The sequence below is a fragment of the Emydura macquarii genome, unplaced genomic scaffold (assembly GCF_026122565.2).
Source record: "Emydura macquarii macquarii isolate MOO-44397 ecotype Brisbane River unplaced genomic scaffold, CSIRO-AGI_Emac_v2 contig_2205, whole genome shotgun sequence".
NCBI classification, from domain to species: Eukaryota; Metazoa; Chordata; order Testudines; family Chelidae; genus Emydura; species Emydura macquarii.
In genome coordinates, this window is record NW_027132342.1 from 3,879,148 (window position 1) to 3,891,479 (window position 12,332).

Below are 12,332 nucleotides of genomic sequence, written 5' to 3' on the forward strand. Positions count from 1 at the left end.
AATAATTAAATAGTATACCCCAACCATAACTTTAGGGATTCAGACTTTTCAGAGATCTATGGTACAAGTGCAATGCTTTACGTTATTCATTCTGAACTTGTGTGTGTAATGTCTATTTCTGGTGTAATTAGCCAATGCTAATTTTGCATTAGCAAATCAGATTTTCTGGGTCAGTCATTCCAATGTTAATAATTTAGGTTGGCTGGTAAAAACAGAATACCCGTAATTATTAAGTATTGTAGTTACCTGAGTATCCAGTGTTGTTTCTATATTGAAAACACGCACACACAAAATCAAATATTAACAAAAATAATTTTCTAAGGATTTACAAATGCATCATACTTTTAATATTTGCTACGGAGACAGCTCCTATAGGCCAAATTCAGCTCATTGATTTCAAAGGAATTGCATCTTACACCAGTGCTGAATTTGGCCATATGTTGGTGGATTGTTCTTGAAGTGTTTATAACATCTCTTGTTTTATGCTGCTTAATTCTTCACAGCTCTCCTTGCACTATGACTAGGAATTCCTTTACAAGTCAGGAGGAAAAGTTAAACAAGTCCCTTCTCTGAAGGAATATATTTCTTAGGTGCCATAAACAGGAGCCGTTAATCACTTTCTATGGAACTGGAACTAACCCAAAGTATGGTAGCCTGACATAAAGTTTGACCTTCCAGTGAAAAGCCATGCAAGTGAACTCTCTATTGCATTAGAACTAGGTGCCCTTTAACAGATACTGTTAAATAATCACATTCTATAAAAGATTGCATTTTTATTAAGTTTTTTAAATTATATGTTAATTACAAAGGTTCTCTGGCTGCTCCATGGTTAAAATTACATAGAGATCTCCATTTAAACTAGGGATTAAACCTATGTGTATTGTATGAATACAGTAACCCTGATCCTGCAAGCTACTCCTTCTGGGTGGGCCTCCCTTAACTTTGTTGAGGATCTGCCTGAGCACAGGGTTTCCCAACCTTTTTGATCATTGCAGGACCACAGTCATATCACAAGAACTTAGTCTTGGGTTACAGAATGACTTTTCTAAGAATTTACAAGTAAAATATGTTACTTAATGTATTAATTATAAGCATTTTGAAATAGAGAGTGAATACTTTCTTAAAAATCCTCTATCAAATATATTTTGGATTTTTGGAGATTGGAAAATTAACTCAATTGGAGACTTCAGCAAAAACTAAGGAACAGTCTACTTTTAAGGTTTATTAGTGGGTAGGTATTTTATTAATATATTAATCATAATGTTTTCTATCTACTTCAATATGAAAGTCAATGGATATTTTCATTACTGAATTCATTTGATGAAAGTATTGGCTTCTCCACAATCCAGGATTTCATTTGTTTTTAAATTATTTACCTAGCCCTCATGGTTGTGAAGAAAACCTTGAAAATGTGAACCAAATGAAACTGATGCAGTGGGAGTATCCTGAGTCTGCAGATATCAGAACTGACATTATTTCAGGCTAACTATTTCACTGCTGAAAATGTTAGAAACACTGAATTAATGTGACAACTGCATTTGATGCAATGTGCACTGTGAAATATCAATGAAGTCAAGGAGACTACTCACCTGTTTAAGTACTTTACTGGCTCACGACCTAGATGTCCAATAGCTTATATGACAAATACATCACCTAAACTTTGACATTTAAATTGTATTTCATGTGTTATTCATTGTGAAATGTCACAAAAGTCAATGGGACACTTGTGCTTAAAATTACACATGTGCTTAACTGCTTTGCTAGCTTGGTGCCTTGATGACCAGTGGGTTGCATGACAAAATTTATCATCTAAATTTTGATGGCTCCGGGCTGGTCTAAACTAGAAAATTAGATAGACCCAACTATGTTGCTCAGGGGGTGTAAAAATTCCACACCGTTGAATGACATAATTAAAGCAACCTAAGTTCCTAGGTAGACAGTACTAGGTCAATGGAAAAATTATTCTGTTGACCTAGCTACTGCCTCTCAGGGAGGTGGATTACCTACACCAATGGGAGAACCCTCCCATCAGCGTAGCTAGGGTCCACATGGAAGCGCTACAGCCATAAATAGGGGCATTGTGAGAGTTTATTCATATATATTTGTAAAGCGCTTTGAGGTCCTTACCTGGACAGTGCTATAAAAACCCAAACTGTATCATCCTTAATGCTCTATAAATACTGACTGCTGTGAGAAGGTAAGCAAACGTTACCTTAATTAATAAATTCCTGCAGGTCCAGTTGAGTTATAAAAATCATAGTCACATTGTGTTCCTCAACTCACAACAAATATTTGACCAAAGTCATAAGAAGGTGACCAAATTTTAATTAAAAGAAGAAAGCAAATTACGTAATCATCTCAAACATAATTCCAGAGTGTCACAGACGTTCTTGTTGGAATAAATTGGAATAAAGAGCGATAAAACAGAAGCATTCTCTGTTGTCCCTCTGTCCCCTTCTAATCTCCAAGACCATTTGGTGTGGAATTTTTTCAGCATGCCCTGCTATCTCTGTTATAGAGTACTCTCCCGTTTTAAGACTGATCGTAACAATCAGCAACAAGCAATTTCTCCACAATCTGAATCCTTACTTTTTTTTTATTTCTATGATGATGAAACCTTCTGTCACCTATTATGTTAAAAGAGACAAGAGGAATTCCTTGGGGACATGTGGACATTTTATTTAATAGTTCACTGGGGTGGGAAATATAAACGAGTAGTAGAGGAATGAGACTAACTAAGTAGCTATGGGGTTCAACTTGGTGCCATGTTTAAACTTTGAGCTGTGGAATATTTACAACTGTTCTTTTGAGAATTAGCTAAAAGACTCCACTGCTTTGGTGGTTGGTCAAAATCTCCATTGTGTTGGCGGGTCTAGCTCTGGCTGGACTGTCATGTGGTCAGGAATGCACGCTATACCACGCTTTCTACAAATTCACTCTTTAATTGCATAAATCTTAGGTTATGTCTGCACTTAAACTGCTACAGTGGCATAACTCAGAGCTGCAGCTGTGCTGCTGTATTGCAGACATTCACTGTAGTGACAGGAGGCATTCTTCTCCCATTTCTGTAGTTAATCTACCTCCCTGAGAATTGGTAGCTAGGTTGACGGAAGAATTCTTCTGTCAACCTAGCGCTGTCTGCACTCTTAAATATGTTACTCAATGCGACACACCCCAAGCGACATAGCTGGGTTGATCTAACTTTTTAGTGTAGACGTGGCATTAGTATTCTTTATTGGGAAAAAAAGTGGTTTTGTTCACTATATAATACTTTCTCTTTATTTAATTAATAAGGGGAAAGGAACTCTGATGTGGAGAATCTTTGTAGACATGTCTCTAGTAGTGGACAATGATGCCATTCCACAGTTTCTTTATATGTAGCTCTTGATTTGTCAGTTCTAGAACTCATTTTTTTTCAGTTGAAAACCTTTTACATATAGTCTTGCTTGACCAGCATCTGTGCTTTGTTCCATATCCTCCTCTTTTACTACCCATCATATCTCCTGTACCAGTCTCTTCAAAAACTGAGAACTCTGTATTTCCTACATGGAAGATTACTCTTCCATATCCTCCTCTTTTACTACCCATCAGACTTCCTGTACCAGTCTCTTCAAAAACTGAGAACTCTGTATTTCCTTACTCTTCCATGTTTATGACATGTATTTTCATACATTACATGTATTTCCTACATGGAAGATTCCATGTTCAAAATGGGTTGATAAGTTACTTTAACCACAGTATTTATCACCTTCTTCCAGATGTCAACTCCGTAAGCCAAAGGCTGATGTTGCTCCTGCACATTTGTAACTTGAAATACCAGTTCTCCAATTGGCTGACCAATTAATATCAGCTTATTTGCTAACTGGATCATTTATTGTCTTTTCCAAGTTCCTAAATTGTTTTACCTTAGCAATATAATGTCTAGATATAAACAAATAAAGCCTTTTCAAGATTGCTTTATTTACCTTGGCAGATTTCTCTAGTACTAATTCCCTAGTTAATAATATCCAAGGGAACAGCTTTTCCCTGAAACTTGTTGCATAGCATTTTCTCCCATCTCAGGGGTCTTTAAACTATATCTCAGGCTCACAGTCCTCACTCTTATTTTTTGCTTACTACATTATAGCAGCATTTCTCTATTCACCCTATTTTAAAAGGAACAATTAGTATTTTCAATCTATCACTTGAATCACAAGAGAAAAAAGGAGGGTTCTTCAGAATTCAACTATCAAATACTCTATTGAGATTATTTTTTTGCTATGATAACCTCAGCCACAATAAATTATTTCCTCTTCCTGTGGTCTGCGTGTTGATGCTGAGGGGCTAATCCTGCAAGGTGCCGACCATTCTCAATTCCCAATTAATGGGAGCTGAGGAAGTTCAGCACCATGTAGGATTGGACTCGAGCTTCCTGGAATTTCTCCACCCATTGTCAGAAATTCTGGTCTTTCAGCAGCCTGTTCCTGTACATGTACTGAGAGTCACAACTCTATCTACCAGGAGAACATATATTCCTGACTAAAGCCTGCTCTGGTTGGCCTCTTGTGTCAGTCAGTGAGATGAAGGGCACTGATAATAGAAATGCCAGCATGATAAGTGGTTCAAAGGAGTAGTATAGGCTGCATCTTACTCCTCTAAAGTTTTAATCTGATTTACAGATAGCCTGACTCTTGATGTGCATAGTATCCCTGCAGCTCATTCATTTGCTTGGTGCAGGTGCTCAGCGTCTCTAGAAATCAAATTAATACTGACTTTTGCTCAGTAGTCCTTTGCAAACTGAACCGGAAAAATACAGCTTAAATGCATCCATCTACAGAACAATGGAGAGGAAATACTTTTGATCAGAGACAGCCTACTATTAAAATAAGTGTCATGCTGTGCAGACAAATCCACCATTCTCAATGTCTCACCTTAAGACACCCCCCACCAAGAGTAAAGTGCCTGCAATTCAGTAAATCTCTGGTATCTTGCAAGGCTGAGTTAGGGTTGCCAGATGTCTGGTTTTCGAGCAGAGTCCAGTTGAAAATGGAACCTGGCAGCATCTGGTCAGCACAGCTGACTGGACACTAAAAGTCCGGTTACCTGTAGTAACTGGCCTAAAGAGGGTGGGAAGAGCAGCAGCTGCTGTGGGAGCCTGCTCTCTGCTCAGCTGCAGTGCTGACACCTGATGGAGAGCAGTTGCTCACCCAGACCCGGCTCCAAGAGGTAGGTACGGGTGCTGCCACCCGGTGGGAAGGAGGAGAGCCTGTCTGTCCCCCACTCTGTCCCGTTGTGCCCTGATTGCCCCAGCCCTGCTCCCTTGCTCTGGGGGCTGACCCATGCCATGCCCTGACCCAGGCCCCTTACTACAGGGACCGGCCCCTCCCCCACCTCAGCCCCTTGCTCTGGGGACCGACCTCTCCATGCCCCAACTGGGCAGGCAGGCAGGCTCCACATCAGCTCCTCCCAGGCTGGCTCTTCAGGCCGCAGGTGAATCTTGGGGCAGGTGGAGAGTGACCAATGGAGGGAGGGGGGAAAGGAGTGAGTAGGGGCAGGGCTTGGGGGAAAAGGTGGGGCAGGGCCTCAGCGGAAGAGGGGGGGTAGGGGTGTTCGGTTTTCAGCTACCAGAAAGTTAGCAACCTTAGACTTGAGCTTATCATGCTGGTTCTAGGAAGTTAAGGTATTTTCACCCCTGATGCTTAGACTATTATTAATAGCTCACTCTGTCACATCATCAAGAAGGCCTTGAAGTAGAAATTAACCTACCAAGACAAAGAAATCAAAGGCTACATCATGTTTCTTTGCATGCTCTTCACAACAGAAGCTGACAGGTGTTAGCCTTGGAGTGGTCTTGTTTTGCTTCACATCATACTGGAAAAAAAGTCATCTTTGGTGAAATACTTTCCTTGATGCCCCTTTAGCTATTAGGGCTCCATGCAGGCTTGGGGTCCCAACCTTGCAGAGCTCAGTGCATGGCCTTAGTGTGTTTAAAACTCTCCTGAAACAAAATCAACTAGAAACCAAGCTACTAGAAACAAAACCATTGCAATAGGAGGTGCTACAAAAAAGCACCAAGGGTATGATCCCCAGAGGTACTTAGGTGCCTACATCCCTTTTCTAGGCGCTATTGCAATCTATAAATCTCCTGCTTAGCTGCTGCCTAACTGTAGGTGTCTAAACTCTGTCTGCGCCTACTTTTTTTTCTCTGGGCAAACACACTGCAGCCTCATTCTAGGTGAATGGGTGCCCATCTCCTGCCTGAGCATGTGGACTACAGCCTTATGATAGGCATCCAGATGCCTGTTGATGGTCTAAGACCCAGCGTGATTCCCAAAATGGGAGAGACAGGTGTTCAGCCGTCTAAGTTGCATGCGGGCGCCCGAGCTGGTGGCTCACTCAGAGGCCACCTACCAGACTGGACCTCTCAGGCAAGTTCACCTGGGAAAAGGACCCCCCCTTATCATCCTTAGGCAAGGTGATAGAATATTCACCCAGGATGTGGGCAACTGCCCCCCCCCGGTTTAAGTCCTGCCTCTTTCAAGGGAGAGAAAGGAATTGAAGTGGGATCTCATGAGTGTGCTCTAACCACGAGGCTACAAAATATTGTGATATGGTCTCCCTCAATCTCTCTTGCCGAAGTTGTTCCACTTTAATTAAACAACAGAATACTTAAATATTAATTGGGCCATTGCAAGAATTAGAATGATGCTGCATCCCTGGAGTTAGGGCACTCACCTTAGAAGTAGCAGAGCCTACTTCAAATCCCTTCTCCCTCCCCTCAGGAGAATGGGGGACTTGAACTGGGGTTTTCCCTCACCCTAGGGGTGAACAGGATCCACTAGGCCAGTGGTTCTCAACCAACATGTACTCCTGGGGGTACCCAGAGGTCTTTCAGGGGATACTTCAACTCATCTAGATCAATGTTTCTCAACCTGGAGGTTGCAGCCCCCAGTGAGGTCACAGGATGGATTTAGGTGGGTGGCAAGTGCAGAGCCAGCATTAGGGGATGGCAGGCAGGGTCCCACGCCACAGAGGACCCCACGCCACAGAGGACCCACAAAGCTAAGTTACATGCTTCAGCCCTGCTGCTGGGGGCTCAGGCTTCAGACATGGTTCACAAGTAAACATCAGTCTCACACTGAAATGTAAGTACAATATTTATAATTCCAATCAATGTATTTTATAAATATATGGTAAAAATGAGAATGTAAGCAATTTCTCAGTAACAGTGTACTGTGACACTTTTGTATTTTTCTGTCTGATTTTGTAAGCAAGTAGTTTTTAAATGAGGTGAAACTTGGGGTACACAAGACCAATCAAACTCCTGAAAGAGGTACAGTAATCTGGAAAGGTTGAGAATCACTGCACTAGGCTAAAGGGAGCACTCTCATGTTCCACTTGGGACGGTTTGGCTTTGGCCCCTGCTTGCAATTTAAGCAGCTAAGCACCCATCTTCCGCCATTTTGTGGATAGTAAGGAGCGCAAGGCACCTCCCTGCAGCCTGGATTGAGGTACCTATCTTTGAAAGAGGAGTGAGGCTTAATATCTCCTAATCGCTGACTTTGGCAGCTCCCTTCCTAACATACAGGCACGAGTGAATCACAACCTTAGGTGTCTGTCTCTCCATTCATTGTATTGGGGTTCTTAAGATACCTAACTCAGTTTGGTGGATTGCATGATTATTCCTGTGACTTTTCTAGGCCCCTAAATGTTACGCCCTACAACAATCAGCATTGCAATACCTAAGGCCCTTTGTGGATTCCACTCCAATTCCCTTAAACATTAAACATGAATTTGTCCAGCTAGGGAGTGCCTTTTCTTTTCACATAACCTGAATTATCTGTGTAGTAGGGAGGGTGGTATTAAGGACATTTATCTGCTTTGGTCTTATGTATGCAACAGACATTTAAATGGGGTATACAACAAAAATTAGTAGGAGCAGGGAAGCTTGAAAATAATTTATTAACTAGTGTTTTTTATAATTCTGTTTATTGTCAACCTTTCTGATATCAATAAGTCAGAGTAACAATCTATAAAGTAACAAAGCTGAGGTAAAGTGGGTTTTAAAATTCATTATGCTCAGTGTGGAGGATTAGATCAAAGGTATAATGGAATCTGAGCTGCATGTGCTATTGTTTAACATTGAAATACTGCTTATGTGTGATTGAATTGTGTGCAAACTATATGAATTTTGACTCACTGAATTTTTTTTAAACCAACTAATCATTAAGAGGCATATCTCTTTTAAATGAGTAGAGATGAAAGGTGTATAGGTCCCATTTGTTCTATAGGCCCTTGTCCTGCAATCAAAGCCCTATGGATGGACCTTCATGCCTGATGTGGAGCCCAATGGTATTTTCAGTGGGGCTCTACATAAGTTCAAGTCTTCCTGCTCCCCCTACACCTCTTGTCAAGACTAAACTGTAAACATTTTCAGCTGTTGCGAGTCTAGAGCCCTAACTGTCAAACAAACAAACAAAAACCCCATGAGATTCCTTGGAACCAATCCAACCCTCAAAACCAAACTTTACTGACAATTTTCAGGTTTCTATCTGACCAAACTTCAAACACAAAAATGACAAATAAATCCAGATTACATATTATATAGCCTGGAAAACTATTATTTAAAACAAACCTCAGTTCGTAGGACATGTTTCTGGTCATAGTAAACACATTTCACTGGAGCTACCCTTTCAACCCATTAAACTCGGGCACAATGATGATAGGCATGGTATTAAAAACCCAGATCTATCCATAAATAAATACACCACTGTGAATCTGTCTTTCATCTTTTATTTGGTGAGGGGGAGGAGCAGGGAAATTCCTTTCTCTAATCTGTTCATTTCCTGGCTCTGAATGTTCCCCTGCTGAATGTCTGTGGTTTGTATTATCCTACACTAAATGTATTACTATATGCAATTTATGTGGCCCTGTGGCTTTGAGAGCTAAGGCCCTCATCTTGCAAAGATTTCAACCTGTGTGTAACTTTACTCATGAGGCCTATTAAGCATACTCCTAATTATGTCTTTGCAGGATCTAGGCCTAATTATTTTTCAACCCCCTAAGAATTGTAGCAAACGCTCTCATGGAGGGAGATGTTCTGTCGGCAGGGTTGCACTGCTTTAACTGAAGATGCAGCCAGTCTGGAAAGAGAGGATTTAGGCTATGGGAGCCCCAGTGGGGCAAAGTGGCTTGCCTGAAGGAAAAGATGGGACTAGCCCCTCACAGCCTGGCTGGATCTGATGTTCTGGTTCGGCCCGGCTGAAAGGAGGTGGGCGTGGCACAAACTCGCTCTTGGGACTGAACTTCCCCGAGGCAGTTAGCGCTGGTGGGCGCCAGGCTGGGCTCTTCTCTCCCAGCTCGAGTAAAAATTAATCTCGCTAAACGATTGTGACTTTTTTACTGCCCTGTAATTGCCCCCCTCCCTGACACGCAGATTTATGTCTTTACTGCTAACAGCCGGTGGCTGCCAACTCTCTGCTGGGTGGCACCTCCGCTCAGCAGAGTCGCCAGGCGGGTCTGAGGCGGGCCATCCCCCTGCCGCAGTAGAGCGAGCAGCAGCGCGCGCGGATCATCATCTGACCCCGTGCTCCCGGGGAGCAAGGGGCTCGCGCTCGCTCTGCTCTGGCGCGAGGCTGCAGCTGCCGTGCGGCTCCGCTCGCTGCTTGGCTCCGGACTTGAAGAAAGCGCTGCCCGCAGCCCGGCGCAGCGCCTCCTCCGGGAGGAGGGGGAGCGGGGCAGCTGCGCTTCCTGGGCTGAATTGCAAACACCGGCAGCCTCCTGCTTTGTTAATTACCCCCCCCCCACTTCCCACGCTCGCTGCTTCAATGGGGAGGAATCGCCCCACGGCTGTGTGGGGGGCCAAAACCGCAGGGCGCCCCAGCAGCCTTTAAACGGGGGCAGACACTGTTCCGAGCAGGCTCCCTCCTCCTCCTGAGCCCGGCAGAGAACTTCGCAACTTCTTCGTCCCTGCCGCTCGCCTGGTCTTCCTCTCTCTCGCTCCCCTTCTCCCCGCGAGCGGCGATGAGCAGGACTCTCCCTCGCCCCAGCCCCGGGGAATGGCGAGCCGCGGCTGCTGGCAGCGCCGGGAAGGACTGCCCGAGGAGAAAGAAAGCGTGAGCGGGAGAGAGCAGCGGGAAGAAGAAGGCGGCGGCGGGCAGAAAGTCCCTTCGGTTGCTGCTGCCCGCGCACGGCTCCATCCTGCGCCTCCTCCCCGAGCGAGCAGGCAGGCGTGCGGGGGGGGGGAATGATGGCCTAGAAATGAACCAGCACCTCTGACTTTCTCCAGCGGCTTCTTTCTGCTCTTCCGCCAAGCCTGGGGATTTGTTAAGCTGCGGTGAGCGCGGAGGGGGAGCTGCCAAGAGGGCGAGAGGCTGTTTGGACAGAGGGCAGGGGAGGCAGCCCGCTCGCCTCACGAAATGCCGGGCTTGAACTTGAAGGACTCTCCCTAGCATTGCCCTCCCTGCGCTCGGCACCCAGGGCGGGCTGTGAATGCTGCAGCCACTGGGGGACACTGCCAAGGGAGTTCTCTCTAGCGGGGTGGGTAGGGGGCTTGCCTCGTATATGCGGGGAGCAGAGGCCGGGTAACTATGGCTCTGAGCAGCGACTCTGCCAGTGTCCGGGACAAAGCCAGCCGGAGCATTGGGGAGGAGAAAAGCCCAGCAGCAGCAGCAGTGGGAGCCGCTTGCAATGGGTATTCTTATTATTCGGAGGGGAAGCAGCCGCCGCCGCCCGGCACTCCGCAAGGGCAAAAGGAAGGCACAACCTGCCAGCTCTGCTGGGGAGACCTGGTGCTGCAGAAAATCTGGAGCTCCCGGAAACTTTCCTCGGCTCTCTGCGCCGGATCCCTATCCTTCTTGCTGGCGCTGGTGGTCAGGTTGGTCAGGGGGGAGATCGGCTGCGACCTAGAGGAGGAGGCGGCGGCGGAGGAAGCAGCAGCGGCAGCAACAGCTGGAGGAGGAGAAGCGGCTGGTTTGCAGTTGCCCCCAGCAGTGCTCCCCAGTAGCAGCAGCAGCAGCAACTTCCAGCTGATTCCCTGGCTGCATCCCGCCGCTTTGCTCTTCAGCCTCATGTGTGCCTTCTTCTGGATGGGCTTGTACTTGCTGCGCTCTGGGGTCCGCCTGCACACAGCCCTCTGGCTGCTGGCCGCCTGCTGCGGGGGGGAAGCGATTGTCCAGATTGGGTTTGCGGTAGGGGAGGATCACTTGCTCTCTTTCACCGCCACGGGGGTGGTGCTGAGCTGCCTGGCCACTGTGACATGGCTGGTGCTGAAGCTGAGGCAGGGCGTCCTCATGATCGCCTTGACTAGCGCGGTCAGGACCACGTCCCTCGTCTCCTTAGAGAGGATCAAGGTAGCCTGGAGACCCTACCTGGCTTACTTGTTCGGGCTACTGGGCATCCTCCTGGCCAGCTACGCGGATCAGATCTTGCCCCATTCCGGGGCGGCGCAGCACAGAGAGGTCTCTGGCGCCCAGCCGGCCAAGGAAGAGATCCCGGTGTTTAAGAGGAGGAGGAGGTCCAGCTCCATGATCTCTGCCGAGATGTCCAGCTGCAGCAACAAGTCCCACCGGAGGACCTCCCTGCCCTGCATACCTAGGGAGCAGGTAAGGAGCGCAAAAGACCTTCACAATCCCGGGGGAAATCCCAGGAGTCCGGGGGATGAGGGGGAATAAGGAAAACCAAGTAGCCAGGCTGCAGAAAACTTGCGGGGGAGTTTTGTATTTACTGGTGGTGAGCAGACGCTAGGAAACGAGTCGTAAGACAGAGTGAAGCGTTGCAAGTTGCCGCAAACTTTTTGCTGTCTGCTTTGGATGTACATCCGGGCAGCTGCATGTTCCCCACGAGTCAGAGAAGTGGGGACTCAACGCTTCACTTTCATGTAAGGTAGCCCGTACCCCACATTCCATTTTTCTCCCCGCCTTACTTTTTGTGCTTGAAATGTCACTTTAAAATCAAGCGTTACTGAAGCAGATCCGTTTTCAGCACTCTGGGCGGCTGTATTCATCTCTGCTCAGTAGAAGGGGAATAGAAATCAGACCACGAGTCTTTAGAGGGAGGCAAGGTTGTTTCAGTGTTTCACTCTATTGATGTAAAATCTTGAGACTTTTACCCTTATTATTTTTTAACTTGGCCCATAGAATAGCCGGCTCTTCCTGGGCTGGCTCTCAATACTGTGGTGGTGGTGTGTGTGTGTGTGTTGTTTAAAGCATAAGTTAGCACAGCCTGGAGAGGCACCTAGCATCAATTATAAACAATGATTCCTACACTTTTTGGTTTGTTGAAAGATGGCATTATTTGTATAAAACTTTCAGTGGTCCTTAAAGGAAGCTCACCTTTGTCAAATGAGCGTATTT

General features: G+C 45.8%; 1 protein-coding gene across 1 annotated transcript in view; it reads left to right on the top strand.

Annotated features, from left to right (window-relative positions):
- The window catches only part of PDE3A (phosphodiesterase 3A), a 496,440-nt gene that overhangs the window by 141,052 nt on the left and 343,056 nt on the right, over positions 1-12,332 (top strand). The window contains exon 3 of the mRNA XM_067559180.1: positions 9,013-11,582. Within this exon, the coding sequence (XP_067415281.1) occupies positions 10,569-11,582 (1,014 nt within the window). The 5' untranslated portion in view covers positions 9,013-10,568. The remainder of the gene's footprint in view (positions 1-9,012; positions 11,583-12,332) is intronic.